This window comes from Phodopus roborovskii, unplaced genomic scaffold (genome assembly GCF_943737965.1).
Source record: "Phodopus roborovskii unplaced genomic scaffold, PHOROB, whole genome shotgun sequence".
In the NCBI taxonomy this organism is placed as follows: Eukaryota; Metazoa; Chordata; class Mammalia; order Rodentia; family Cricetidae; genus Phodopus; species Phodopus roborovskii.
In genome coordinates, this window is record NW_026126433.1 from 5,911,353 (window position 1) to 5,936,913 (window position 25,561).

The 25,561-nt window shown below is 38.5% G+C and overlaps 1 protein-coding gene across 2 annotated transcripts in view; it reads right to left on the reverse strand.

Moving 5' to 3' along the window:
- Nucleotides 1–3,655: 3,655 nt before the first annotated feature.
- Nucleotides 3,656–25,561, reverse strand: part of Pik3ca (phosphatidylinositol-4,5-bisphosphate 3-kinase catalytic subunit alpha) — a 70,686-nt gene continuing 48,780 nt past the window's right edge. The window contains exons 10-21 of one of the 2 annotated variants that reach the window (XM_051185830.1): nt 21,608–21,732; nt 20,168–20,249; nt 19,580–19,744; nt 19,305–19,408; nt 17,844–18,015; nt 15,788–15,894; nt 15,253–15,374; nt 13,815–13,893; nt 9,489–9,659; nt 8,064–8,181; nt 7,816–7,967; nt 3,656–7,125 (exon numbers count right to left, since the gene is read on the reverse strand). In XM_051185830.1, coding sequence (XP_051041787.1) covers nt 6,855–7,125; nt 7,816–7,967; nt 8,064–8,181; nt 9,489–9,659; nt 13,815–13,893; nt 15,253–15,374; nt 15,788–15,894; nt 17,844–18,015; nt 19,305–19,408; nt 19,580–19,744; nt 20,168–20,249; nt 21,608–21,732 — 1,668 coding nt within the window. In that variant the 3' untranslated portion in view covers nt 3,656–6,854. Of the gene's footprint in view, nt 7,126–7,815; nt 7,968–8,063; nt 8,182–9,488; nt 9,660–12,156; nt 12,251–13,814; nt 13,894–15,252; nt 15,375–15,787; nt 15,895–17,843; nt 18,016–19,304; nt 19,409–19,579; nt 19,745–20,167; nt 20,250–21,607; nt 21,733–25,561 lie in introns of those variants that run through there. The other variant, XM_051185831.1, reaches the window with a different exon arrangement.

Below are 25,561 nucleotides of genomic sequence, written 5' to 3' on the forward strand. Positions count from 1 at the left end.
TACTCCTACATACATATGTATCGGCTTAAAATACAAGCATCAAAATCTGTTTTTTAGTACTCATGCCTCTAATTTTTCTTTTTACTACTGGGAATTGAACCTAAAGCCTTATGCAATATGATAGGCATATTCTACCGCAGTAATGCTGTGAATGTTAGCATACTGGCCAAGGTATATATTAATAGCTCTTTATGCTTTAGAGAAATTAGTATTCCTTTCTCTAGTACTTACTGCCAGGAGAGAAAAACAAAAACAAACAAACAAACAAACAAAAAAAAACTGTTGAGTTTTCCTTTTTTTTTCTAGACAGGGTTTCTCTGGCTGTCCTGGAACCTGCTTTGTAGACCAGGTTGATCTCAAACTCACAGACATCATTTGCCTCTGCCTCCCGAGTGCTGGGAATGGCACCATGCCTGGCTTGTGATGTTTTTCAATCAAGTGTTCTTAGTAATTATATAGCATACTCGAATCTAACTGGACTCTGTTCACAGCAACACTAGTTTGCCTGTGAAGAGAAACAGCAAAAGGGATTCTCAAAGCTCTTGGGTTATACCACATGCTAAAGACCATCTAGACACAAGGTAAGCTTTCTTTCTTTTTTAATGAACAGTGTGATGGTACAAACCATACAGTTAGGGACAAGGAGACACTGACAGTAGTGATTAGCACAGTAAGTGCAGTCACAGGCTGAACTCCTTGCTGGGAACAGTATGACAGAAGAGGTCTTCAATTTAGTAAAGCTGTAGCTGTCTACATTCTAAGTCAGTGGTTCCCAACCTTCCTAGTGCTGAGAGCATTTAATATATATAGTTCCTCATGTTGTGGCGACCCCCAACCATTAAAATTATTTTGATAATACTCCATAAATGTAATTTTACTGTCATAAATTATAATGTAAATATGTTTTCCGATGGTCTTAGGTCCCGTAAAAGGACATTTAGTATCAAAGGGGTCAAGACACACAAGTGGAGAACAGCTGCTCTAAGTAAACAGCATATGGGACCTTGCTGTACTAAAGTACATTCAGGGCAAGGGTTAAAGGAATAAGAATGTTCCTTTTTCTTTTTTTCTGAGACAGAATTCTCTGTGTAGTCCTGGCTGTCCTGGAACTCACTTTGTAGACCAGGCTGACCTAAAACTCACAGAGATCTGCCTACCTCTGCCTTCCAAATGCTGGGATTAAAAGTGTGTGCCAACACTGCCCAGCAAGAATGTTTCTAACTGGTTCCTTCAACTCACTCAATAAACTAAGTGGAGAGAAACAATCTGGCTGAAAGAGAGGGGCAAGCGCTTTGCACTGGTGGTATGCAGCTGGTTTTGTTCGTTTGCTTGTTTTTTTAGTGCTTATTTCCAAAGATACTGAAGTATTATGTTTGAAAGCAATGCATTCTTCTGGATTTCATTTAGACAAGATAAGTCTAAAGACTGAATGATAAAACCATCAAGTGCATTTGAAACCTGGATTCTTGAGCCTGGGGAGGGGGGCGGCACCTGTATTCTCAGCACTATGGAGCTAAGACTAGACGATCTTGAGTTTGAGGCCAGCCTGGGCTATATAGTGAGACCCTGTGCCAATATAAAATGACAAAACCCTAAAAAAACCATCATTACCACAACATATTGTTTGGGTTCCATAACCAAAACCATGTCTACATATGAGATAAAAGCCACATTTTCCCAGTCAGTCTTAGGGCTATACTTTAATCTGACAAAGGATTTTTTCTTATGGATCAACAGAAATAACATTTGGAAATTCATACAAGAAGTTTTGGAGACCAAGTATCCTAGGATGGTTCTGAACTTACTAATGAGGCTAAAGATGACACTGCACTTCTGACTCCTGTCTCTACATCTCTAGTGCTGGGATTATAGGCATGTGTTGTTATACCTTCTATGTGGTACTGAGGCTCAAACCCAGGATTTCACAGACTTGCCAGGCCCTCTGAGTCACATTCTCATACTTTAGTAGGAAACACTGACAGTTTTCTGTTTCCTTGATAACCTAGAAGATCAACAAAGACAATACCAAAAAAAAAAAAAAAAAAAAACAAACAAACAAACAAAAAAAAACACCATTCGGTCACAAATTACTGTGATACATTAGATAGACAAGGCTACAGAAAGTCCACTTGGCTTATAATTTTTTTTTTTTTTTTGTATTTTTTGTAGTTACTAACATGAAGACTGGAGTCTACTGTTAGTAGTGAAAATCAGACCCAATAATACACTACACAGATTCACTTTAATCCTGTCCACCAACAAACATTCTTTCTGACACTGACAGGTGAGAGAATCCCCTTCCATTCCTGTTCCCTTTGCTCTAACTAGCACACAGCTTAAATCCTGCCATATCCAAAAGTCAAGCAAAGGGAAAGGTACTGCATCATAAACAGGTGCACACCTCTACCAAAAGAAGATCCCACACAAACTCATTCAAGATAGCCACTGCAATCTGGGTGACTCCTAATAAACACAAATCCCTTCTGAATTTTAGAGCCTTTCTATGTGTTTATACCTTCATCAAAGATCCTTGATCCACCCGTGCTAACAAAAAAGAGAGTACATAAGGTAAGAACTCAAGAACTGGCAACACAGGCTGCTCTGAGTATATAACTTTTCCAAGCTGCTGGAGTCTTGACATTTTAGCAACCTTCCCACCCCTCAATGAACTGTAAGGCATGCCCAGTCTGACTTGCAAACATAAAAATGCAGGGCTCTACAGAGTCTGTTGTGAGACCTGAGGCACAAAATGGCCACTTAGCTATTTCTCTTCTGAACCTTTGGAGATGGAGTTTCTTTTAAGCTAGAGCCCAACATCTTTCCAGAGTGTAAAAATGATTTTTTTAATAAGGAAAAAAAGTTGGTTTACAGTTTTAATCACAAAAATGCTTTTGTCTGTTTGAAACAGCTCAGCTGTATTGCTCTGCTATCAAGAGTTACACTAATTAAAGATGCTGTCATGACTGAGTTTAGCCTTCAAAATTCCAAACTGAAAGTGATTCCTTTCTAGTATGTGTGATACATCCTTGTAACTTGCAGCCTTCTCCTGCTCAGGTCCTCCTTCATCTCCTCCCCCCACCCCCTTACATCTGAAGCAGAAGTAACATGATCTACAGTGCCACAAATTTGAATTTGCTGTTTTAGTGATATCATGGACATCAAAATAACTCTTAAGGTGCATTCTTTAGTGTGTGGGTCCAGCCCAAGTTGCAGTTTGCAGAGACACAGAAAATATCGGACACTGTAATAGTCAGAAAAGATTAACATACTAGGTGTAACATATTTTCTGGAAATTAAATTTCTTCAAAGAGCTGGCAGGCATGGACTATTATGTTAAAGGGCAAACTGAGGTTATGTGTTGTGAGGGTTCCACTGTGCCTGCAGGACAGGCTGCTCATCTTTTCTATGACTCCATCAGGCTCCTGCTGGGCAAAGATATACATGGGCTATGCTTTGCCTATGACCATTACTAATCAGTTTAAGATAAAGTTTAAGGGGCATACACATCTAAATGAGTTATTTCCTGATTAATAAGAACTACACTTTACACAAAATACTTTATCAGCAGCTGTTTTCATCAAAAAACAAAAACAAACCAAAAAAAAAAACCAAAAAAAAAAAAAAACAAACAAAAAAACAAAAAACCAATAGTCAGTTTCACAGTTGAAAAAGTTACACATTAAAATATTTTACAATTCATTATATATTCATCAGGTTCCCATTTCCTGATGGGCAGTAATGTAAAGCAGAATAGAAGGGACAACCTCAAATCCGATGACTCTGACACCAAGTTTTACAGAGGGCATAAAGAACCACAAAGTCTCAGGTTCTACCATGAAATAGCAACCAAATTCCATTCTCTTTTAAAAAATTCTAATTAGAAACATCTTTAAAAACAAACAGGAAGCAAACAAACAAACAAATCAAACTCCACAGTAAGATGAACAGATTTCAAATTAACAGCAGTCTAAAAATCTTCAAAGTAAAGGTTTTTGTATAGCTGAGGAGATGGTAAAAAGTCAAAGCATGATTTAGAAGTTACTTCTTGCTACAATGTATTTAGTTTCTTTCTTTAGATTTGTTATCTTTCCTTCCAGAAATAATTACTGATGAGACATCCTCAAGTGACTTAGTGAAATTATGGAGCCAAAGTCATTTAGACAATATTCAATGACGACAAGGATGGTCATTTACAGTGGTGACCGGTCCACAGGTCCTTCTGATACTGAAGAACCTGTGAGTGGCACATTATTGCTCTCTGGAAACAGATTTTGATTACCCCAGCTTCAATTCAAGTTTTGGTCTTTGTCTTTTTTAATTCAACCCATTCTCCCTCCCTCCCTCTCTTCCTTCCTTTTCTCCTCTTTTCTTTCCTTATACCATTTATAGAACAGACATTCTCTTAAATACAATTAAGGTAGTTGTAAATGGCAAAATAAGCTATGTGGTTGTGTTTTGGTTGTGCGGAGAACCTGGAAGGTAGTTGGTTAACTATTTGAACTAATGCAAAAATGGGGGGGGGGGGCAAAAATGCTATCAATCTTGTGCAGGGAGGCTTGTGGCTTTTTTTTTTTCTTCCTTTTTTTGGCACTCAGGAAAACAGTTCTTTGTAATTCTTCAGTTTCCACCACTAAAGTTGTGGATTTGTACCATGTCACTGAGTTTGATTGTAATAATCCCTGATACAGAAAAGAATGGGATGTTAGTACCTAGCAACTGTGTATCTAAGTAACACAAAGTGTTAAAATGCCAAGTTTAAATAAGTTAGGAAGTTTTCTATATCTGCAAAAGAATCTACCTTGTTCTCTGCTTAAAACAGTTTAAATTCTGATTAAGTATTCCAAGACAGTTTACAGAACTAAGTTCCCCTACACTTCAGGTTTTTCTTGTTGGCAATAGTATATACATGCTTTAGTGAAGTACCTAAATCTTCAACAATTATGCCCTTTGAGGGTTCTAAAATAGCCAGATATTAAGAATATTTTTATTAGAGTCCCGTTTACTATTCAAAACTTCTACTATAGGTGTCTGACTTCACAGACGAGCGCTTTTAAAGGGATGCTGTTTGTCTAGCATGTACAGTGTGCGTGCGCTCTTCATAAAGAGGCTCTTCAGTAACACACCTAAGCTAGGAACTGTCAGGAAATTATTGCACATTTTTTTTCTTTTTTTCTTTTTATTTATTCTTTTTTTTTCACTTTTTTCTTTTTTTCTTTTTTTGTTTTTTTTTCTTTTGGTGTGGCATCTGAACATCTGCTAAAGCTATTTTCTATAACATGAATGATTCAAACACTGGGTAGAAATCTAGAGTGACCACTAACATTAGCCCTACATCTTGGATGGATGTTTTTCAGAATGCTCAATAATGCATTCTGTGCTTGAATGGGATGTAGTGAAGTTGGAGACCTGATCACTTTGAAATGGGACATGATAGTAAAATGTATTAATGTCCTACTTTTATCATTGAGATATGGATACATGGCTTACAAAGGTTAAAAAAAAATTCCATGGTTTTCAGTCTCTCATAATATAAAAAGTCATTCATGACCAGACCTCAGTAGAAGGGCTTAAGAGTCAGGATGATAGTCTACTTGGTATTCATTTAGTAACTGGTTTCATATGATTGTGCCATTCTCAACTATAGATGCATGAATGATGAGGGAATCATGAAAAATGGATAGCAGTGGAAGGAAAGCATGTGCAGTTCAAACTGTTCCTTAGGGAGTCATACAGGAGATCTGGATAAATGGAATAGTGCCTGAGCCTCATCTATAGATAAGAGAAAAGCTAACCATGCTGTTACCAATGATAAAAAATTTGGGGTGCAAAACAATGCATGACTATGGGACAGATTATGTAAATAAAGAATATATATTAATGATAGTTTCTATAATATAAATAGCCTTTAATAAAAAAAAATAATCTTTTTAATAACATTAATACTCACTTCTATTTTCTGGAAAACATGCATGAAAAAAAGTATTCAGTTCAATTGCAAAAGGAGAAACAATCAGCTTAAAGTGAATACTGTACAGGTCAGAAACAGGAGCCCCTGCTGTCCCTCCTCTATGATCACTGCTGTACTTGATGTGAGCCCAGAATTTCCCTAGGAAATAAGTCAGATCCTTGTAAATACTGTCCAGAAAAACAAAAGAACAAAAAACAACAACAATAAAAAACAAAATCCAACAAAAACACAGCTGTCTGTAGATTATCACTTGTGACTGCTTTCAAAACCACAGGTGAGAGACCCCAAATCCATCAAAGGGTTGTTTGCTCAAAGCAAAAAGTGAGTCCCTTCACCCCAAGTGTTGTTCCTCAATAAGCAGGGAATCAAAATACCCACTTCAAATCATAAGTCTGAACAGCAATGGGAAAATAAGGATTTCCATTCTTCTCCAATTTCATGTACTGAATAGAAGCTCCAGCTTACTCAGAGCTAAAGCAGTCACAGCCTTGGTTGTGTCCATATTTTAAACAGAACCCTGGCAAGACAAACAGAACAGCATTCTCTTTTTGTCTCCATCACTTGTATGTATTTTTGGGATTTTTGTTTTGTTTTGTTTTTTTAAAAAAAGATACAAACAATCTTCAAAGTTTACCCTTTTTGGACTTAAGGCATAACATGAACTTGCTCATTATTCTAAAGCTGAATTCTGAAATGAACTAGTTTAGTGCTATCAAACCCTGTTTGCGTGTACAGTGTTTCAATTATAGAGCATGTTGTTTCTGTTCTTGCTCAAGTCCTAATGTTGTTCCTGACTGTGCCATTCCCGTGCCAACATCTGCCTGCTGTCACTCACTGCCATGCAGTAGAGAAATCGTGCACCAGCTTGCAGTTCCCAGCTCCCATCTCAGTTCAATGCATGCTGCTTGATTGTGTGGAAGATCCAGTCCATTTTTGTTGTCCAGCCACCATGATGTGCATCATTCATTTGTTTTGTGAAATATTCCAAAGCCTCTTGCTCAGTTTTGTCTAAGGCTAGAGTCTTTCGAATATATGCAATGTCATCAAAAGACTGCAGTTCCGGCATTCCAGAGCCAAGCATCATTGAAAACAGATTGATGAAGAGATTGGCATGCTGTCGAATCGCTAGGTAAGCCTTGTAACACATCTCCTGAAATCTGCAAGGGGAAGAACACCTGGTCAGTGCAAGAACTAGTACTCTGACTTTATAGAAATTAGCTCAGCAAAGGTCTAAAATCTACCATTCTTCTCCCTATTTCCTTGGCTCATACCATTCTAGAATGTGTACTCTGTGAATGAATACTTTTATTGCCTGCCAAGCACCTGAAATAATGCTTGAAATACTGCGGTCCAGTGTTTATTAAATATCTGAACTGGCCTATACTAAAGTAAAGCCTCAATGGTTTAGGCACCTAAGATCAGAGGACTGACACAAAACAGAATTTTATAAAAGTCCTTTGAAATCTAAAATAGACTAACGATGTACCACAAGGTGGCAGGAAAAAGTAAGCATGCATAAGAGTTACAGTTTGCTAGCTTTCCTCAAGTTAGGATAAAAAACCCTGTCCTAACCACACTACATCTTATTTGACAAGATAAAGTGAATTACTTCAACAACAGTCAATAATTTCAGTGTGTCATAAGGTTTAAAGGTTACTATCTTTGTAGGCCTCATTTAGTTCAATGAATGAAATCAGTTTTAATTTTCAGTCCTTTCTCCCCCGTCCTCCCATATCAGACAAATGAACAAAACCAAAGATGCTGTAACATGTGCTTTTCCCTCTGGCCGACCCCCACTGCCCTGAAGTGGAGGTAGCAGCCCTGCTGCTCACAGTCACTGAGCTTACCTCTCAAACTCTCTGGTCTTTGTGTATTCTTGGGCTCCTTTACTAATCACTATTAAGAAATCTTGCGTCAAAACAAATGGCACACGCTCCCGCTTATAACCAAATTTTTTCTTCTTATGATCCAAAAAGTGCCCAAAATCTATATGAAATAGCTTTTAAGAATAAGAGATTACATTTTAGTTTAAGGTACAGACAGAAACTTGACTCAATATATTTAAAGAACCTGAAAGCACATAAAAGGCTACTACCTGTCCATCATCTTTAACCATGATGTTGCTATTGTGCCGGTCTCCAATTCCCAAGATGAAGGTTGCCACGCAGTACCCAGCACATGACCTTGTAAATAAGTCAATGGCTGCATCATATCTACAGAGAAGAAATAAACACCTCATGGGTGATGTGGAAACAGTGGCTATGGCCAAACTGGGAAATATGGCTAAGTTTCACATTGACGTTGTGCATGTATGTGAGAGTGCACATGCTCAAGTAGGCATGTGTCAAGGTCAGACGTTAACACTGGGTGCCTTATGTTACCACCTTATTCATTTAGGATTTTTACTTAAGTAAATTTTTGTGGGAATGTATATACATCCATAGAGGTCAAAAGAGTGTGTAGGATTACATGGAGTTAGAGCTAAAGTAAGAATTGGATGTATGCAGCTGAACCTGTCAGGGTGCTAGGAAGCAAACCCGAGTCCTTGGAAGAGAAGCAAGTGCTCAAGTAACCACCAAACCATCTCTGATTTTTGGAGACAATGCCTCTCACTGAACCTGGGGCTCACCAACTGCTTAGACTTTCTGGCCAGCCAGCCACTATGGTAGAGTTGTTCCAGGTCCCTGCCTCAAGCACTGGGCTGTAGACCATGCCCCAAAGCTTTATAAGGCTGCCAGAGACTGAATTTAGGTCTTCACACTTGCATGAAAATAGGTCATCATCTGGGTCATCTCTCCAGCCCCTGATTTTTCTTTTTTTCTGAGATAGGATCTTACACTGCAATCCAGGCTGGCCTTGAACTCACAGCACACAACTATCTTCCTGGGTTAGCCTCTTGGGTGCTGGGATGGGCCACAATCCGCAGGAGAAAATTAATTTTTCTTTTACTTGAGGGTCTCACTATATAGCCCTGATAACCTGGAACTCACTATGTAGAGTAGGTTGGCCTTGCATTCAAGAGAGATCTCTCTGGTTCTGCCACTCTGTATATAGCTTAGGCTGGCCTGGAATGCATATTTTTTTGAACAAAATTTAATACATATATGTATATATAATATATATATATTATATATACATACATACATACATATATATAATTATATCTCTGGATGGGCACAGGCGCCAGAGTGAAGATGCCATGGAGGAGAAAAAGCCATCAGATTCCCTAGAGGTGGTTGTAAGGCACTCCATATGGGTACTGGGGGCTGAACTCGGGTCCTCCAGAAAAGGAATATGCTCTCTTAACTGGGGCACCATGTCACCAGCACCAAATGTTCTTTTTATTTGTGATTAGAAGAGAAAGTGAGATACATGGTAAACCATGAGCACCCATCAAATCATAAGCAGTTCTTGGTCACTACAACAACCTCTGATATTTCAAAAGCGAAGTGAATTTTTCTTGAGGACAGTGGCTTTCTCCTTAGCCAGTAGTGTGACAGAAACTCAAGAGCAAACTCACATCTCTCCCTTGTTCTTGTCCTTCAGCCACTGGTGAAGTGTGTGACTGTTGAACTGCAGGGCCCCCTTCAGGCCTCCTTTGCACTGGATCTGCATGATAGTGTGAGAGTTCCTCACCACTTCAATGAGCCCCACACAGTCCCCAATGGACAGACAGCCATAAGGAAGCATTCTGGGAAATTGACAAAGGCAGAATTTTAAAACAGCAAATATTGTCGATTGAAATTAAAATATAGTAACATAATTTTCCCACTTCTCTCCCTTTAATCCTTCTCACACACATTTCCTTGCTCTATCTTCTCAAATTCCTGGCCTCCTTTATTTTTTTGTTGATGCACACACAGACAAGCACGCATGTGCATGCACAATCTTCCTAAGTACATGCTGCTCTCTATGTATGTATGTATGTATGTATGTATGTATGTATGTATGTATGTATTCACTTGTATGTTTTCAGGGCAGATCATTTGGGACTGAATAACTAAATTAGGGACTCTTCCCCAGGGAAGACTATGCCTCTCACTTAGTCTTTGTTTAGGGATGAGGCCTCGGGTGATTTCCCTTTTCCATGTTATCATGTCTACTGGTGTCATCTTTGTTCAGATGGGGAAAAACTGCAAATATTTTAATAGGCAAAAAATACCTATATTCAATTAGTAAATTTATCATGAATGATCTTTATTGCCTTAACTTACCACTCTCTATTTTCTTTTTTATCTTGACAAACCTATTCCTGAAAATGTCTGAGTTCAGCTAAAACCAAATCATTATGCATTAATGTATCATTTTGCAAGGAATAACCTATATGAAAAAAAGCAGTGAGGGAAACTGGAGAGATAGATGGACCAGCAGTTAAGAACACTGGCTGCTCATCTAGAGAACTTAGGTTTAGTTCACAGCGCCTACATGGTGGCTCATAGCCATCTGTAATTACAGTTCCTGGAGATCCTCCAAGCCTCCATAGGTATCAGGCATGTATGTGGTGCAGATACATACATGCAGGCAGAACACTCATACACATAAAACAAGTTAACATTAAAATAATAATAATAAAAAAGCAGTGAGAACACTGACTTTCACATTTTTTCCAAAACATTTTAATGTCTGGCTTTGATGGCCAACTGTATTTAAAAAAAAAGATTTACTCATTCATTAATTTTGTTGTTGTTGTTTTTTCAAGACAGGGTTTTTCTGTGTAGCTCTGGCTTTCCTAGAATTCTCCTAGACCAGGATGGCCTGGAACTTATTGGGATTCGCCTGCTTCTGCCTCTCAAAAGCTGGGATTAAAGCTGTGTACCACCATGCCCAGCTCACTGATTACTTTTATGTGTAAGTATGTGCCAGTGTGAGTTTACATGCATCACATGCATGCAGGAGCCTGGAGAGATTAGGAAAGGGTGTTGGATCCCCTGCAACTGGAGTTACAGGCAGTTATGAGCTGCCATGTGGGTGCTGGGAACCAAATTTGGGTTCTTCTTAAGATCAGCAACTGCTATTAGTCATTGACCCATCTCTCTATCCCCAACGCCAGCTGTTTCTATATACATTTCTATAAGTAATATACATGAGCAGTTTTTCTTATGTTGATGTTTGTTTTGTTTTTCTTTTTGAAACAAGGTCTTACCTTGTTTAGGCTGGCCTCAAAAACTCAAGATCCTCCTGCCTCAGCTTTCTGAGGAATAATAGGTATGTGCCATCAATCTTAGTTTTATGCATGATGCTTTAATTAAGCACATGAAGAAACATCTATATACAGGTAGCCAGGAAAAGGAAGTACAAAGTGATGGCTTTTTCTTTGATACTATTCAATAATTACTAAGATATTCAAATTGCAATGTAGAGTATAAAACTGTACCAATAAACCTCATGTTATTAAATCTAAATTGACTTGTGTCTGAAAGTATGTTTTAACATTAAGGACAGTATAAGTTCCTGTACTGATTGTTTAGAAGATACAATAGCTTATAAGTTTTATAGATTTTTCTAAATGCTGATGCTTTTTGTTATGACATAATAAAAAAATAAAATATGTATATTCTGGTTTGTTTTTGAGCTAGGATCTTGATATTCTTCCTAACCCCAGTTAACCTTAACTCTTGCCCATCCTCCTGTTTCAGTCTCTCAAATATGGAGTTACAGGTATGCAAACCATGCCCAGCTATGTTTGTTAGTGCTACCATTAACCTTACTCAGAAAAGTCTTAGTTGGCGAATACTAGTAAACAGGTTTTTCACAATTTTAAATTTTATCATTAGCAACAAATACTTCTATAGTTTCCCTTATAGACACACAGGGTGTTCATGTTAAAGAAAACACCTGCCAAATAGTGTAACTGAATTATGCCTTGTCCATTAGATGTTTTACGATTTTTTTTTGGGGGGGGGAGAGGGATTTGCTATATAGCCCATGATGGCCCTGGTCTTGTTAGGTAGTCCAGGTTGATCTGAACTGTGGATTTTCCTGCCTTAGTATTATGACTTCAGGGCTTAAAGGCATTTATCTATATTTGGACTATCAGTTTGTTTTTAAAGTAAAAATAGTATTTCATGAAAAAGCAGCTAGTTCTACAACTTACACCCACAAAATCTGTGACCTAACCCCATATGGGGATGTGGAATACGTGATTTTAGGTACTTTTATCTTGTTACATTGAGTATTAAAAAAGAGATGAACAATGCCTGCAGTCAAGCTGGAGTCGTGGTGACAGGTGCACAGCTCTGGAGCGCTCCTCCTCTGTGGTCAAAGCTGAAAGGACTTGGAGATCTGAAGAGAGTTTTGACATCAGACATGGAGATGCATATCTGGAGTTTGCCCAGTTGGTTTTCAGTCTTGCTCCCTTTCCTCCCTTTCAGAATGATACCACATACTCTGTGCTATTGTATGATGGAAGTATGTAATTTGCTTTTTGATTTTACAGGGGTTACAGTTAAGAGATTGCCTTTGCTGAGAAGAGCCTGTGGGTTTTTAAAATAGTGCTGAGATAGTAAAAGGCTATGGAGACTATGGAGAATATAAATGTGTTTTACATTCTGGTGTAACTATAAGCCTATGGGGGACAGTGAATGGAATGTGGTTTTTTGAAGGAAACTACATTTGCATGCTTACTCCCTAGTTGGTGAATTGTTTGGCAAGGATTAGGAGGTGTGTTGACAGGTGTGAATTTTGAGTTTTCCAGTGTCTTTCTCTGCCTGTTGGGAGGCAGGAGGTAAAGCTCTCAGCTATTGCTCCAGCACTATGCCTGTCTGTTATATGCTATGATGATAATGGAATAGCCCTCTGAAACTGTAAATAACAACTTCCAACCCCATTAAACACTTTCTTTCATAAGAGCTGTCTTGGTTATGATGTCTCTTCACAGTGATAGGACAGTAATTGAGACAATACCCATCAGACCAAAGCAGACAAAGCAGGAAACTTCTGCTTGTGTGATTTTTATGGATTTGCAAGAGTCAAGTCAGAGATGGAAGCACTATTAGAAGCAATAACTATGAGAGTGTAAAACATTTCTGCAAAGTTAGGGGAAGAGAATACAAGTGGTCAGAAAACACTGGATGGAGCAGGAAACTGATAAAACTGCAGTTTTCCTACAAAATTGATTAAAAGGTGGCTTTAGAATGACCAAATTTCTATAATAAAACTTGTTTCTGAACTTAAATATTCTTAAATTTTTATTTGTGTTTGTATGTGTGCACATATGTGTGGGTGTTTGTGGGGATCAGAAGAAGGTGCTGGATCCCCTAGAGTTGAGGTCATAGGCAGTTATGAATGAGGCACCCAACGTGTGTGCTAGCAACAAACACTACTCTTCTGCAAGGACAGCAAGTGCTTATTAACCACTGGCAATCTTTGCACCTTCATTTTTGAACTTTAGTAAGTCTGCTGTACTCCTAATGGTGCTACTCCAGGGCATGGGCTGTCTTATGACATCATGAGGTAGCTCTTTTCACTTAGATGAGTCTCATCAGCTACTGGGCCAAGCAGAAGAACAGATGAAAAGGCAATCAAGATCACCTCTTAAATCACTACTGTACTTTTGTTTTTTATTTTGTTTTATTTTTTATTTTGGTTTTGCAAATGTTTTAAATATAGGCCTCTAGACTTCTATACCATTAAGACTTTATTGGGCAGTGGAGGCACACACCTTAAACCCCAGCACTTGGGAGGTGGAGGCAGGTGGATCTCAGTGAGTTGGAGGCCAGCCTGGTCTACAAAGCTAAGTTCCAAGACAGCCAGAGCTGTTACAGAGAAACAGCTGGGGGAGGGGAGGAATCTTCCCATTAAGAGTTTATTCTTTTAAGATAATCCATCCCACACTCTGATTACTTACCGAAGGTCAAGGCCTTGGTTTTGCCAGATGTTCTCCATAATTCGGATGATCTGAAGTGTTAGCATATCTTGTCGTAAATCTGAAATTCAAATACACATCACCACTGTTGTCAGACGGAAATAAAGAGCCATATTCAATCTTTAAAATAATTCCTAGGACAGCAGTGTTTTAAGGTTTTAACCCACTTCTGAATGAAAAGTTCCAACTGTATTTAAAATATGTACTGTGTGTAAATGTAGCCCATAATACAAAGCTGGGGTCAACACTATTGAGCCTCCACTCTTCCTGCAGTCCACTCTCCACAGAAGTCAGGACCTTCTTTAAACAGTCTCTCAGAAGACTAATTACACTCTGTCTCATGGTTCTTTCACTTTTGTAATAGCCTGTTGAATTTTTTTTCTCCAGTCAGGCTTTAAGCTACAAAAGAGAAGGCTCTGCCATAGTACCAGAGTCCAGCACACAGAACATTTAAGGCATGAATGGATGCTATGCAAACAACCCATGCACATAAGCAAGCTAACCTGAATCTGAAGATCAAATTTCACCTCAGTTAGGAAGGCTGACAGTCAGCTGGAAGTTGTGATCAGATCCTGACAGACTGGCACCTACTTTTAAGGACTTTCCTGACATAACTTTTGTTTTTGTTGTTTTGAAACAGAGTCTCATGTAGCCCAGACTGGTCTTGAATTGGATATTCAGCTGTAGAAGATCTGGTCTTCCTGCCTTCACCACCCAAGGGCTGCAATTACAGTTGTGTGTCACCACGTCCAGCTACAACAACTTGGAGAGATGGTGTCACCAGAGTATCAGATCACCTGTACTACTCTTAGTTCTGCCTCTTTATCTACCTGCAATGCCAGCCATCCTCCAGCCCAGTCTCTAGTATAGTTTATGAGGATGGACCAGCTTTGCCCATTTGGCCTTTCTTTGGGGAGGGGGGTCTCATATTCTGGGTGATTTCTTAAGCATACATACACACTTCCTTTTTCCTGTTAGTCTGGCTTCTGCCAGTTAATTTGTAGTTGACCCCAGGAATGAATGAAGGCAGAGGCATGCCAGTTTTTGGCTTCCCTACTCATGCATACTCACTTTGGAGTAGGGGAGGATTACTAGAGTTAGAATTACAGGGGTCCACCTCCAGTTATTTCCCCTGGTTGCTAAGATGCATGACAAGTGAGCTCCTTGTGGCAAGAGGGTAGCTGAGAAGTGGCTGCTTATACCTTACTGTCTCCTGTTGCTGAATTCAAACTCATTCAAGCACAGTATTCCATTTCCCAAACTCCTTGACATGCACACTGTAAAATGTGAGACACTTTAATATTCTAGATTTTCTACAGCAATCCTGAAATGGCTTTCAAAGGTTTCCATGGTTCATAAATATCCCGTGTACACAGATGGCAACATGCACACAGCATGAGCTCACTAGAGACATCCTCACCATCGCCATTTTTAAAGATGATCTCATTGTTCTGAAACAGTAGCTCTGACATGATGTCTGGGTTCTCCCAATTCAACCACAGTGGCCTTTTTGCAGAGGACATAATTCGACACTCTTCAAGCCTGTAAGACAGTTGTAGACTTTACCAGGCACCTTAGCTTTTATACTTTTGGTCTTTGGGTTTACTTAAAATAAATACACAATAGAGCTTTTTGAAGTGTTATAAGAACTGAAACTTTTTCAAAAGAAAATAATCTTTAAAATGCTTAAATAAATTTTCAACCGATCTGAGAAGACATCATTGGTTTTACACAGAACATTGCCACTTTTATTTATGGTCTCAGAACTTCTAACCACAGAAAGAGTTAAACTATTATCAAAACAGCAGACACTGACTTTAAATAAATGTAGGTCTAGTTTAAGCCCATTTTACCATTGCTGTTTTACAAGAATTGGAGGACTATCAGATTTTTGTTAAGACTTATTTGGAAAAATACTTATTTAAGCATGACGATAAAGGGCATGGAAACTTTACCTGAGGTTCCCTAGTTGATGAGCAGGGTTTAGAGGAGACAGAAAACCCTGCAGAGCATCCATGAAATCTGGCTGTCTCATCTGCTCAACCAAAAACTTCATCTGTACCTGATTTAAAAAAAAAAAAAGCACAATCCAAGTGAGAAGGTGTGTTTCATAAGGGAAAGCAGTGCTGCTCCTGTCACACACAGAGAGCGCAGTGCTGTCAGGTCCACCGCCTTTTCCCAGGCCAGGCAAACTCTGGTGACGGGGAAGTCCATGACTCAGGCGTGTTTACCAGGGAGGGGCCAGGGTAGGAGCACTGTTCTAGGAGATGAGCTCTGACAGCTGACACAGCTCTAAGCAGTTATTCAAGTACTGCCCAAAGATGGGCTGCAGCTTTTGTAAATCATGGTGTATTACAAACACTGTCCTTCCATTTGTTTACTGGCTGCTTTCACAGCTGAGTTCAACAGGAGAGGCCAGATTACATTATCTGAAAAGTTAAGAATTTACTTGACTTTCAAGGAAAAAGTCTGCTGATCCTTATTTGAGAAGGAAAACAAAAAGACCAGGCTACTTCAGATCTGAGCTTAATAGTCTTACTTTTAAGGCTTTTCAGAAAACTTCAAACATTCACTCTATTAGGAAAAAAGATCCACTCAAGATTAAAGAATCTGGAAAATCACTTGATACATAGAATCACATACTATATGCAGTCTATAGTATGAAGATCCATCCATCAACTCAGAGCTATCAAGCAGTTTCTGATGTGTTTTTAAGGAAACTTTCATTTATTGAAAATATAAAATGTGACAGGACAAAAGAGGCTAGGAATCAGGAATTCATAATTTTCCCATTGAGTAATGAAGTCTTCTCTACTTCTCTATATTGAGTAGCTAGAAAATCTCATTACCACTGACTAGGCAGCTCTTTTGAGTAAAGACACAAAAAAGAGATTTCTGTCTACTGTAATATTAGCGCAGGGCCTGCCATACTCTAATATAAACACAGAACTATCCACAGGAACTGTATATATGTCCAGAGTGTAACTTCAGTTCCTAACCCTAATCTCATTTGAGCTGACAAGTTGTTGAGTGATGAACTCCAATTTCCTAATGAAGCCGTAGTACAAAGTCCATTTGTGATATGAAGACTTCAGCACTTAACAAACTATCTGTTGTGAAGCTTTTCAAACTACTGCAACATAATCATCTTCAAAGCAGTCCCCTGTTGCCCATAATCACCATGTTAGAAATGGGAAATTCTTTTTAATTTTTATTTCTTTTTACATTTATTTATTTATGTATTTACATGCACCACTCACTACACCAAGCTTGGTCTACGTGGTGCTGGGGACTGAAGTTGTGCATGCAATTCATATACCATCAACAGCTATATCTTGGCCTTTTCCATATATTTTCTACCAATCTATATTTGAATCTATACCACACAACTTTAGAAGAGTCAATTCAATCGCGTATTTTAGGGAATCTAAGTTGATATGATAATTTTTGTAGATTAATTGCTGCATCTTTAAAAAAGCTGTTTTTCTGTTCTTTGCCTTTTGAGACTCACTGGTGAATGGAGTCTCCTATGGTGGGGAAGCAGTGCTTGCTTTTCTGCTAGAAGTGATGACAAAAGATGGGTGGGAAAAAGTCCTGAGAGCCTCAGCATGGCAGGTGTTTACTCAGTCCAGTTAAACTCACTTCTTTCTACTTAATTCAGGGTCATTACCAAAATCACAAATGAGATGAGAAAAGATCATTTTAATTACAGCTACATGAAAAGAGTACATAGTGTGCACCTCTTACGTCCAAGAAAAGATGATAGATGCTTTGCCCAGGTCATATGAACTTCCTTCTCACAACCACTAAGTTCCAAGTACTATTTTTATTTTCCAATTGAAGAAAAGATGAGTCTTAGGAGTCTACATAATATATTTAATCACAAAGCTGGCAGACAGTAGAATTTGAGTCCAAATGCAAGGACCATGACGATCTATATGTATAATGGGCTTTTTAGTAATTCAGCCCCATTTCAAGTGTTCAAAGTGCATGGAAGAGGCATTCACACACCTTTTGTGTTTCATCCTTCTTCTCCTGCTTGAGGATGTCAGTTAGGTTGATGAGCTTCTCCATGGCCTCTACTTGTCTATTCAGGTGTTTCAGATACATCCCACAGGCACGGCAGTAGGACTCCAACAGGAGGCCAAACCTTTGACTGACAGTCTTATTATGCATCTCAGATCTAAAAGAATAAGCAAAGTTTATGTGTATATATAGTCTCTTCAATTTTTGATTATTTTATGTATATGGGTGTTTGCTTGCATGTATGTCTGTGCACCATGTGCATTAGAACCCGTGGAGGCCAGACAAAGGTGCTGGATCCCCTGGAACTGTTATTCATAGATGGCTGTGAGCTGTCAGATGGGTGCTGGGAATTCAACTCAGGCCTATGGAAGAGTGCTATGCTCTCATCACTGAGCCAGTGCTCCAGCCCTATAAGTAGTCTTTTTTTTTTTTTAATGTCTGGACAAGGTGAAACTATAATATTGATCAATAGGTTGTGCTGTGCTAGGAAAACTGAATACATGCAGACAGGAAACACACTCGGTTTTGATTCTAATTCAGGCACTGACATATCTACAGTCCTAAATGATATATATACTTTCTCAGAAGATAGGAAAACCCATTTTCTAGCCCAATAAATTTAGAAGAAAATAATGAATTTAATAAACAACTAGGCATTTTACTGATTTAGGTTTATTTTAGCTACTTTTCATTAGTTAATTTCAATGTCCGATACAAAAGAAGAGAATAGGAAAGCAGAATAATGTAAACTGAGGCAGGTTAAAAGCTCACTGAGGTCTGAGTATCCTGCAAGCATGTTTACATTTTTCTGTCTCTATGCTCATTTTAAATATAGCTTCTCCAGATACCAACCTTAATTAAAACAAACAAACAAACAAACACACGCCACACTAGACTTACACCTGATTTTAAATTTCCTGAAATCAGGTGGTTTATGACAACTCTGAGTACTGTATCACACTGCAGTTTTCCTCTTTCACCTCTCCCTCCTACCTTGCCCTCTCTTTGGAGCAGAGGTTGTCCTGGTAATTGTGATCCCTCTGCCTCAGCTGCCCTAAGTCCTGGGATCACTTGCAAAAGCCACTTCTTTCTTTAAGCATATTTTCTCACAAAAAACCTTGGACTCTGTCATTATTGTTCAGAATTCCAAGGTTAAATTTTCATTTTGGGACAACTTCATCTAAGTATACATTGAAACCTATGTCAACATTAATTTGTATCTGGCAAATTTTACTTGGCTTAAAGTTGAAGCAAAACCTTTGAAAATATTTGTACTAACAGAATTCTGTACTAACTTACATTGCTCATTTAATTCCAAAGAAAAGAACTGTGCAACAGGCCTGGAACAGCTTTCCACACAACAAAGCAGCAAGGTTCATGTACTTATCAAGGAGGTGAATTATACATTTCTAAAGATTTGGAAGGGGGAAAAAAAATAGGACTTACTTTAAGTGCCAAAAGAAAAAATGGCCAATCCTTTGATTTGTCAACGCTTTCTTGAGTAAAAATCTCACAAGCAGGTTATCCAAATATTGTTCATATTTTAAGACCTGAGGAATTATAAAAAAGCATAAAAATCAGATAATCAGGCCCATTTTTGCATGGCTGGACTTAGAAAAATACTATCAATAATGTAGATACCACCACTAGTAAACTACTGCTGCTGCGTTGAAACACTAGATGGATGTGGGGTGAAGCATTTTCAGTTTCTAGCATCTTACCTGTACGAGCTGAATGAGGTACTGAGAAAGTTTGTCATCTGTTAAGTATTTTTCCAAGCACCTAACGGCAAAACTCCGAACCATTGGATCTGGATAATTACAGTCCAGAAGTTCCATGGCCTGTTCAGGCTTGATTGGAGGCCAATCTTTGACTAAGCAGTACATCTGTGGACAGAGAAATACAGTACACCGTACATAAAAACACCATTTTAACAAGTGACCTTAAAATTAGTTTAAAGCCAGGCACAGTGGCAAATGCCTTTAGTTGGGAGGTAGAGGAAGGTATATTTCTGAGTTCAAGGCCAGCTTGGTCTACAGAGAGAGTTCCAAGACAGCCAGGGCTACACAGAGAAATCCTGTCTCAAAAAACAAAACAAAACAAAAAACAAAACAAAACAAAAAAAAATACGCTCCTCCACTTAAAAATAATTACTTTTATATATGAAAAGATTATGACTGGTGTTTTCTTTATTATGTCATCATAATAATTTATAGTCAATTTAATCTTCTAAGTTGAGGCAGATTTTCTGAGAACTGATGACTTAGGCAACATATAGGTTCTGTACAAGAGCCCCTAAACAATCTCACCTGGGCTACTTCATCTCTGGAATTCCACTTGACAGACAAAAGCAGTTTGGGTAGGATTTCAGGAATAGTTACACAGTAGTGTCTGTTGGGGAAGACAATAAACATGTTATGTGAAGGTCTAACATCTAGTTCCCCCAGTATGCAACTGTAGGAAGTTATAGGCTTATTACTACCTGAAAAGCCAACTTGTGTAGAAGACTATGGTTGGGCATATATTTATATATCTATGCAGATACAATAAAATGGTAAAAACTAAGGATTCAAATGGAGGATAAATGTTGGCTGACAGTTAAGAAGAATAACGTGTATGTTACTCGTTCACGTCTGTGAGTCCCATGAGCTTACTGGACAAGGTGTGTGCTTCACAGACCCTCTAAAGATATGAACTACAACTCGTTCAGTTAGGTCCATCAGTGAGGGGATTTGGTCAGACGGCCAATGGGTAAAGGTGCTTTAAACCAAGCTGATCTATTCACACAGAGGGCTTGGACTCCTGCAGGCTGTCCTCTGGTCTTCACATGCCCACTGTGACACATGCAATCTTCACCCCACAATAATCAATGAAATGTAATGAAAGAAAAAAATATACTAGTGTGTCAAGTAGAAGCATGGCTTAAAAGTGAGGCTTAGGCATTATTTTCTTCCTTAAAGAAAAGGGGTAGGGAACTTGCCAAATATAGTATCTAAATCAATGAGTAAATGGTCTAAATTGTTTGTGTATGTGTGTGTGTTCCTATTTGTATTATACTTTAAAAAATTCTAAGAAAGCAGGTTGTCAGTCTGAGGTTACAATTGAATGGTAGAGTATGTGCTTAGTTTGCAGAAGGGTGTAGGTTAATCTCTACCACCAATTTAAAAAAAGGAATTTAAAAAGCTTGAGGATTGAGATATACCTAGGTTGGTAAAGTGCTTGCCCAGCATACATGAGACCCTGGGTTTCATCCTAATTCCAAGCACCATGTAAAACAGGTGTGGTGACACATACCTGCAATTTTAGTACTTAGGAGATGGAGGCAGAAGGGTCAGAAGTTCAAAGTCATCCTCACCTACAGTTCAAAGCCAGCTTGGGCTGAAACCTAGCCCCAAACAAATAAACAACAACAAAAGAAAACAAAAACAACTTTTGTATGTGTCTCTACAAAGAAATATTTGTATCCATACTTTTGAAAAAGTCAACATTAATAAGAAAAAACAAACATTTAAAGTACAGTTTATTTTCTTTACTGGGTATGGTTTAAAAAAAATATGTTAAGAACAAGCCAGGAGCAATGGATCACACATGTAATCGTAGCACTCAGGAGGGGTGCTGAGGTGGATGGATTTTTAAGAGCAGAGGCAGTTGTGCTATGAGCTCAAGCCTAGCCTGGACTACAGTGAGAGACCCTACCTCCACCACAGCCACCAATGATGTGCTGGTCAGCCCTCCACCCCCCAACTTGCCTGTGACTCCATAGGAAATCTTTCTCTTGTTCAGTGATTTCAGACAGTGGGTCCCGGGTGCAAAGTGCTCGGAGCTGTTCTTTGTCATTTTCTCTTAGTTCATTGTCTCTGGCTAGTCTGTTACTCTGTATAAAGTAAAATATGACTTTATATGGGTTTCTTTGAGATCCATGAGTGATAGTATTTTAAAAATCATATAGACTTTTAATAAAGCTCACATGGCTTATTAACACAAAACACTTTATTCTTCTCACTGAACTAATTTAAAACAGTATTTGTGACCACATGCAGTCATGTGGTTATTATGAGCAGCAGGCAGCCAGGTGAGACTGAAGAAGGGGAAGGAAGGCAGCTAGCTCATCCTCTCCCTGATGAGACTCCCTCCTACCATCCTACTCACTACTGCCCGATAATGCTTCCGGCAGAAGACAGCAAAAAGCAGTAGAATAATGAAATAAAAATTCAAAGACTTTCATGTTCCTTGCTAAATCATCTTTGTAACTGTTGGCAAGCTTTTAAATTTAAAAAGCAAATTAAGAAAGATAAAAAGATGAACAAATTCTCTAAAGCACCGAGCATTTCAAAATTAAGGAAATAATCAGAAGGTAACGAACTTATAATCACATGTATTTGAAGAGATTTATTCTCTTCAAATACAGAATATTTGCCTCTGAGTCTTTGAGTAACAAACACCCCAAATAATTCCAAAGTATTATCATGTTAAAAAAAGAAAAATACACTACAAGAGGGTCTGCAAGATGGCACATTGATTGGATAAAAATGCTTACTGCCAAACTTGGCAGACTGGGTTAGATCCCTGGGACTCACAAGGTGGAAAGAACCAACTCCATCAAGCTGTCTCTGACCTCCACACGCAGCTGAAGCATGCACAGCCACCTCCCACAATTAAAAAATGAGACACAACAGATCATCTCAACAGATAATGAATGCTTATCAATATATTATACAAAACAGATCCTAGCCTTTAGGAACTGTATAAGCAAAAAGAGCCCTCTGTGTATATCGATGTACTTGAAGTGGTACAACAGGATGAGGATGAACTATATGGGCATAATCCTTTAATAAGGTGCCCTGCTTTGCTCTTCCTGTTAGGCTTAGAAAGTAGAGCCTACTCATAGAGTACCCGATCTAGCAGAAAGGATTTTTAAAGATGTGTTTGGTCTGATGGAGGAACAGGAAAAAAGCCAGCGACAAAAGTGCCCAGTGGGTAAAAGGAGGACCACAGCAGAGAAGATGTGAAATTGGTAGCTCAGGCTCATGTTTGTAGTGATCCCACCTAGGGAATGAATGCCATGATTCAGTCTATGTTTTGTAATGGTTTTTGGAGCTATTCCGAAGCGGAAGGGAAATCAGGTAGGAGGCTACTACATGGGTGCAGACAAGAAACCTCATTACTATCATCAGCATCTAATGAACTCCACCGATTTCACAGTTTTAAAGATGTTTACATGTCAATATAAAATCATTTACAGAAAATAAGGAAAAAACATTTTATTATATATTTTAACAAGAATCTAGGCATAATAAACTTAAAGTTTTCTCATATATGCTTCATTTTGAAATATTTTTGTCAAATTGTAAATTAACACTCTCAAAATACAACATTTGACACTGAGGGTTCATACTTTTGTTGAAGACATCAAGATGGCCATTTTTCTTCAAAAAATTACAAAACATTTTCATTTATAAATCACATGATCAAGGAGTGAACTCTTTCCCTTTCACAGGCCTCTGTATATACATTTGCTTTCTGCATTTCTTTATGAAGAAATGTACCGAGTAAATGTTGACGGTCAACATTGAGATAGTTATTTCAGGTGGTCACCCATGACTGGACTGAGCAAAGCCTCAGTTAGTAAAGCACATTGTGGGTGTGAGGAACTCCAGAGGGATGAGGAAGAGGGAGCAGGCCTACGCTGAAGGGAGTATCAGTCAACAGATGGGAGATCTGGACAGAATAAGGGGAACGATGGAAGCTTGTGCTCAGGCCTCTTTTCTCTTCTCTGCTCTATGTCCCCACCCCCGACCTCAAGAAAGAACCCTAAACATAAGCCAAAAATAGGTCTTCCCTTCCTTGATTTTCTCACAATATTTTTTAAAAATTTTATGTGTACGAATGTTTTTGCCCACATGTAATCTGTGTACCATGTACATGCAGAGGTCAAAGGCACTAGATGCTCTGGAAGTAGATGGTTGTGAGTCAATGATAAGGTGCTAGGTATATAATATGAGTCCTCTGCAAGAATAAGTGCTTTCGTCTGCCAAGCCACCTCTTTAGCCTAACTTTCTTGTTTTTCTCAGTGTATGCTACAGTAGTAAGTGTTACACGCACATCATGGAACATGGAAGAAATATCATGAATGTGTTTGTGACAGGCAGCTGAATTACTGACTAGATAGAAGTAAACTTATTGTCTGTCACTGGAAATATTTTCACTCATTTTATCCTTACTGAAATGTATTATTTGACATTGTGTTTACAAGACAAATCTCACCAACATTAGAGTCTGAGGCTGTGGTTTTAAGGTGGAGTAATTTTCCATCTCCCATGGACCTTTGGTTATATCTGGAGACATCTTTTGATCATCAGTTTGGGGTCTAGTAGTTGGTTCAGAGGCCATAGATATGGCTCAGCATCCTGCCACATGCAGCATTATCTACAGAAAGGATGCACTTGGCTGCATAGCAGGGCTGAGGCTGAGAAACAGTACTGCCCATATTCCTGTGATGAATTAACTTCCTGTATAACTTCTATCCCAAGGAGGGAAAGTGGAAATTTCTTTCCAATTAATGTCTAAAAACACCACAAGGAAAAAAATTTTACAAAGCTGGTATTTGCAGACTCATTTAAATCTCTACACTCTTTTTGGAAGATGTCACAAGATACTGGGCAATTCAGAGAGGAAAGGAAGACTATGGACTAATGACTGGACTTCACTACTCTCCAGGCTATTACACCACTCCTCTACATCTTTGTAATTTTTTAGTCTTCTTTGAGCATGAGTGGAAGGAATAAAATAGAAGAATGCCTTACCATCTAGGAAAAATAAAGTTCCATAATTATCTTACACTTAGAAAAATTTCCTACATATCTAAATGGCAAACCAAAGAGTTCTACATATAGTCTATAAAAATAAATAAAACACACTACAAGTCATCAAACCTCAACCCTCACCAAGTGTTATAATTTCTCCCAAAAGAGATGTTTCTTGTTTATTTGGTTTTGTTTTTACAATGTGTACATAGGACAACAATTAGTTTAAACTGTCTGGCAAGATGTCCTCAGAAAAGAACTCTTATGTACTGGTCTCATGCCTGGACAGGCACGTTTCATAACCTCAGCCCAATATTAGTCAGCTGGTCTCATATAACCTCCAAGCAATCCAAATGAAAGGCAATCATTTGTAAAGGAGGAGAGGACACCTAGAACAGGAACAGCTTTTAGTACCCACACTTTTGTCATTAAAAAACAAGAAAGGGTAAGTGGTCTTTGATCTGACTTACTCTGATACTCAAGCTATGGTCAGGATTAGACAATGTGGTTAAAGTTTTCCAGAGACCTGAACTAACATTTTGTGATGAAGAGTTGCTTCTGCTGCCTCCAACTTCAACTCATGTTTACACTTTAGTTTCAACTCCCAGACTCAAAGAGGTCTTTCTAGTGCCTAATATACACTAGCTCTACCCATGTCAGTTATTCTCATTATACAATTGCTTCCCAACCCCTCCTCATGGTCCTGACCATACCATGCTACATGTTCTTGGACATCACTTTAGTCCACAACTTCATTAGATCATCTAATACCAGTGTTTTATACATGGTGGCATCCAAGAGGGGTTCAAATAAAACAAGAAGAAACAGGTACAGGTTAGGATACTGTGGTACTGATACAGAGTGTTGTGGAATATTTCTTTACACTGTATAAAGATACGC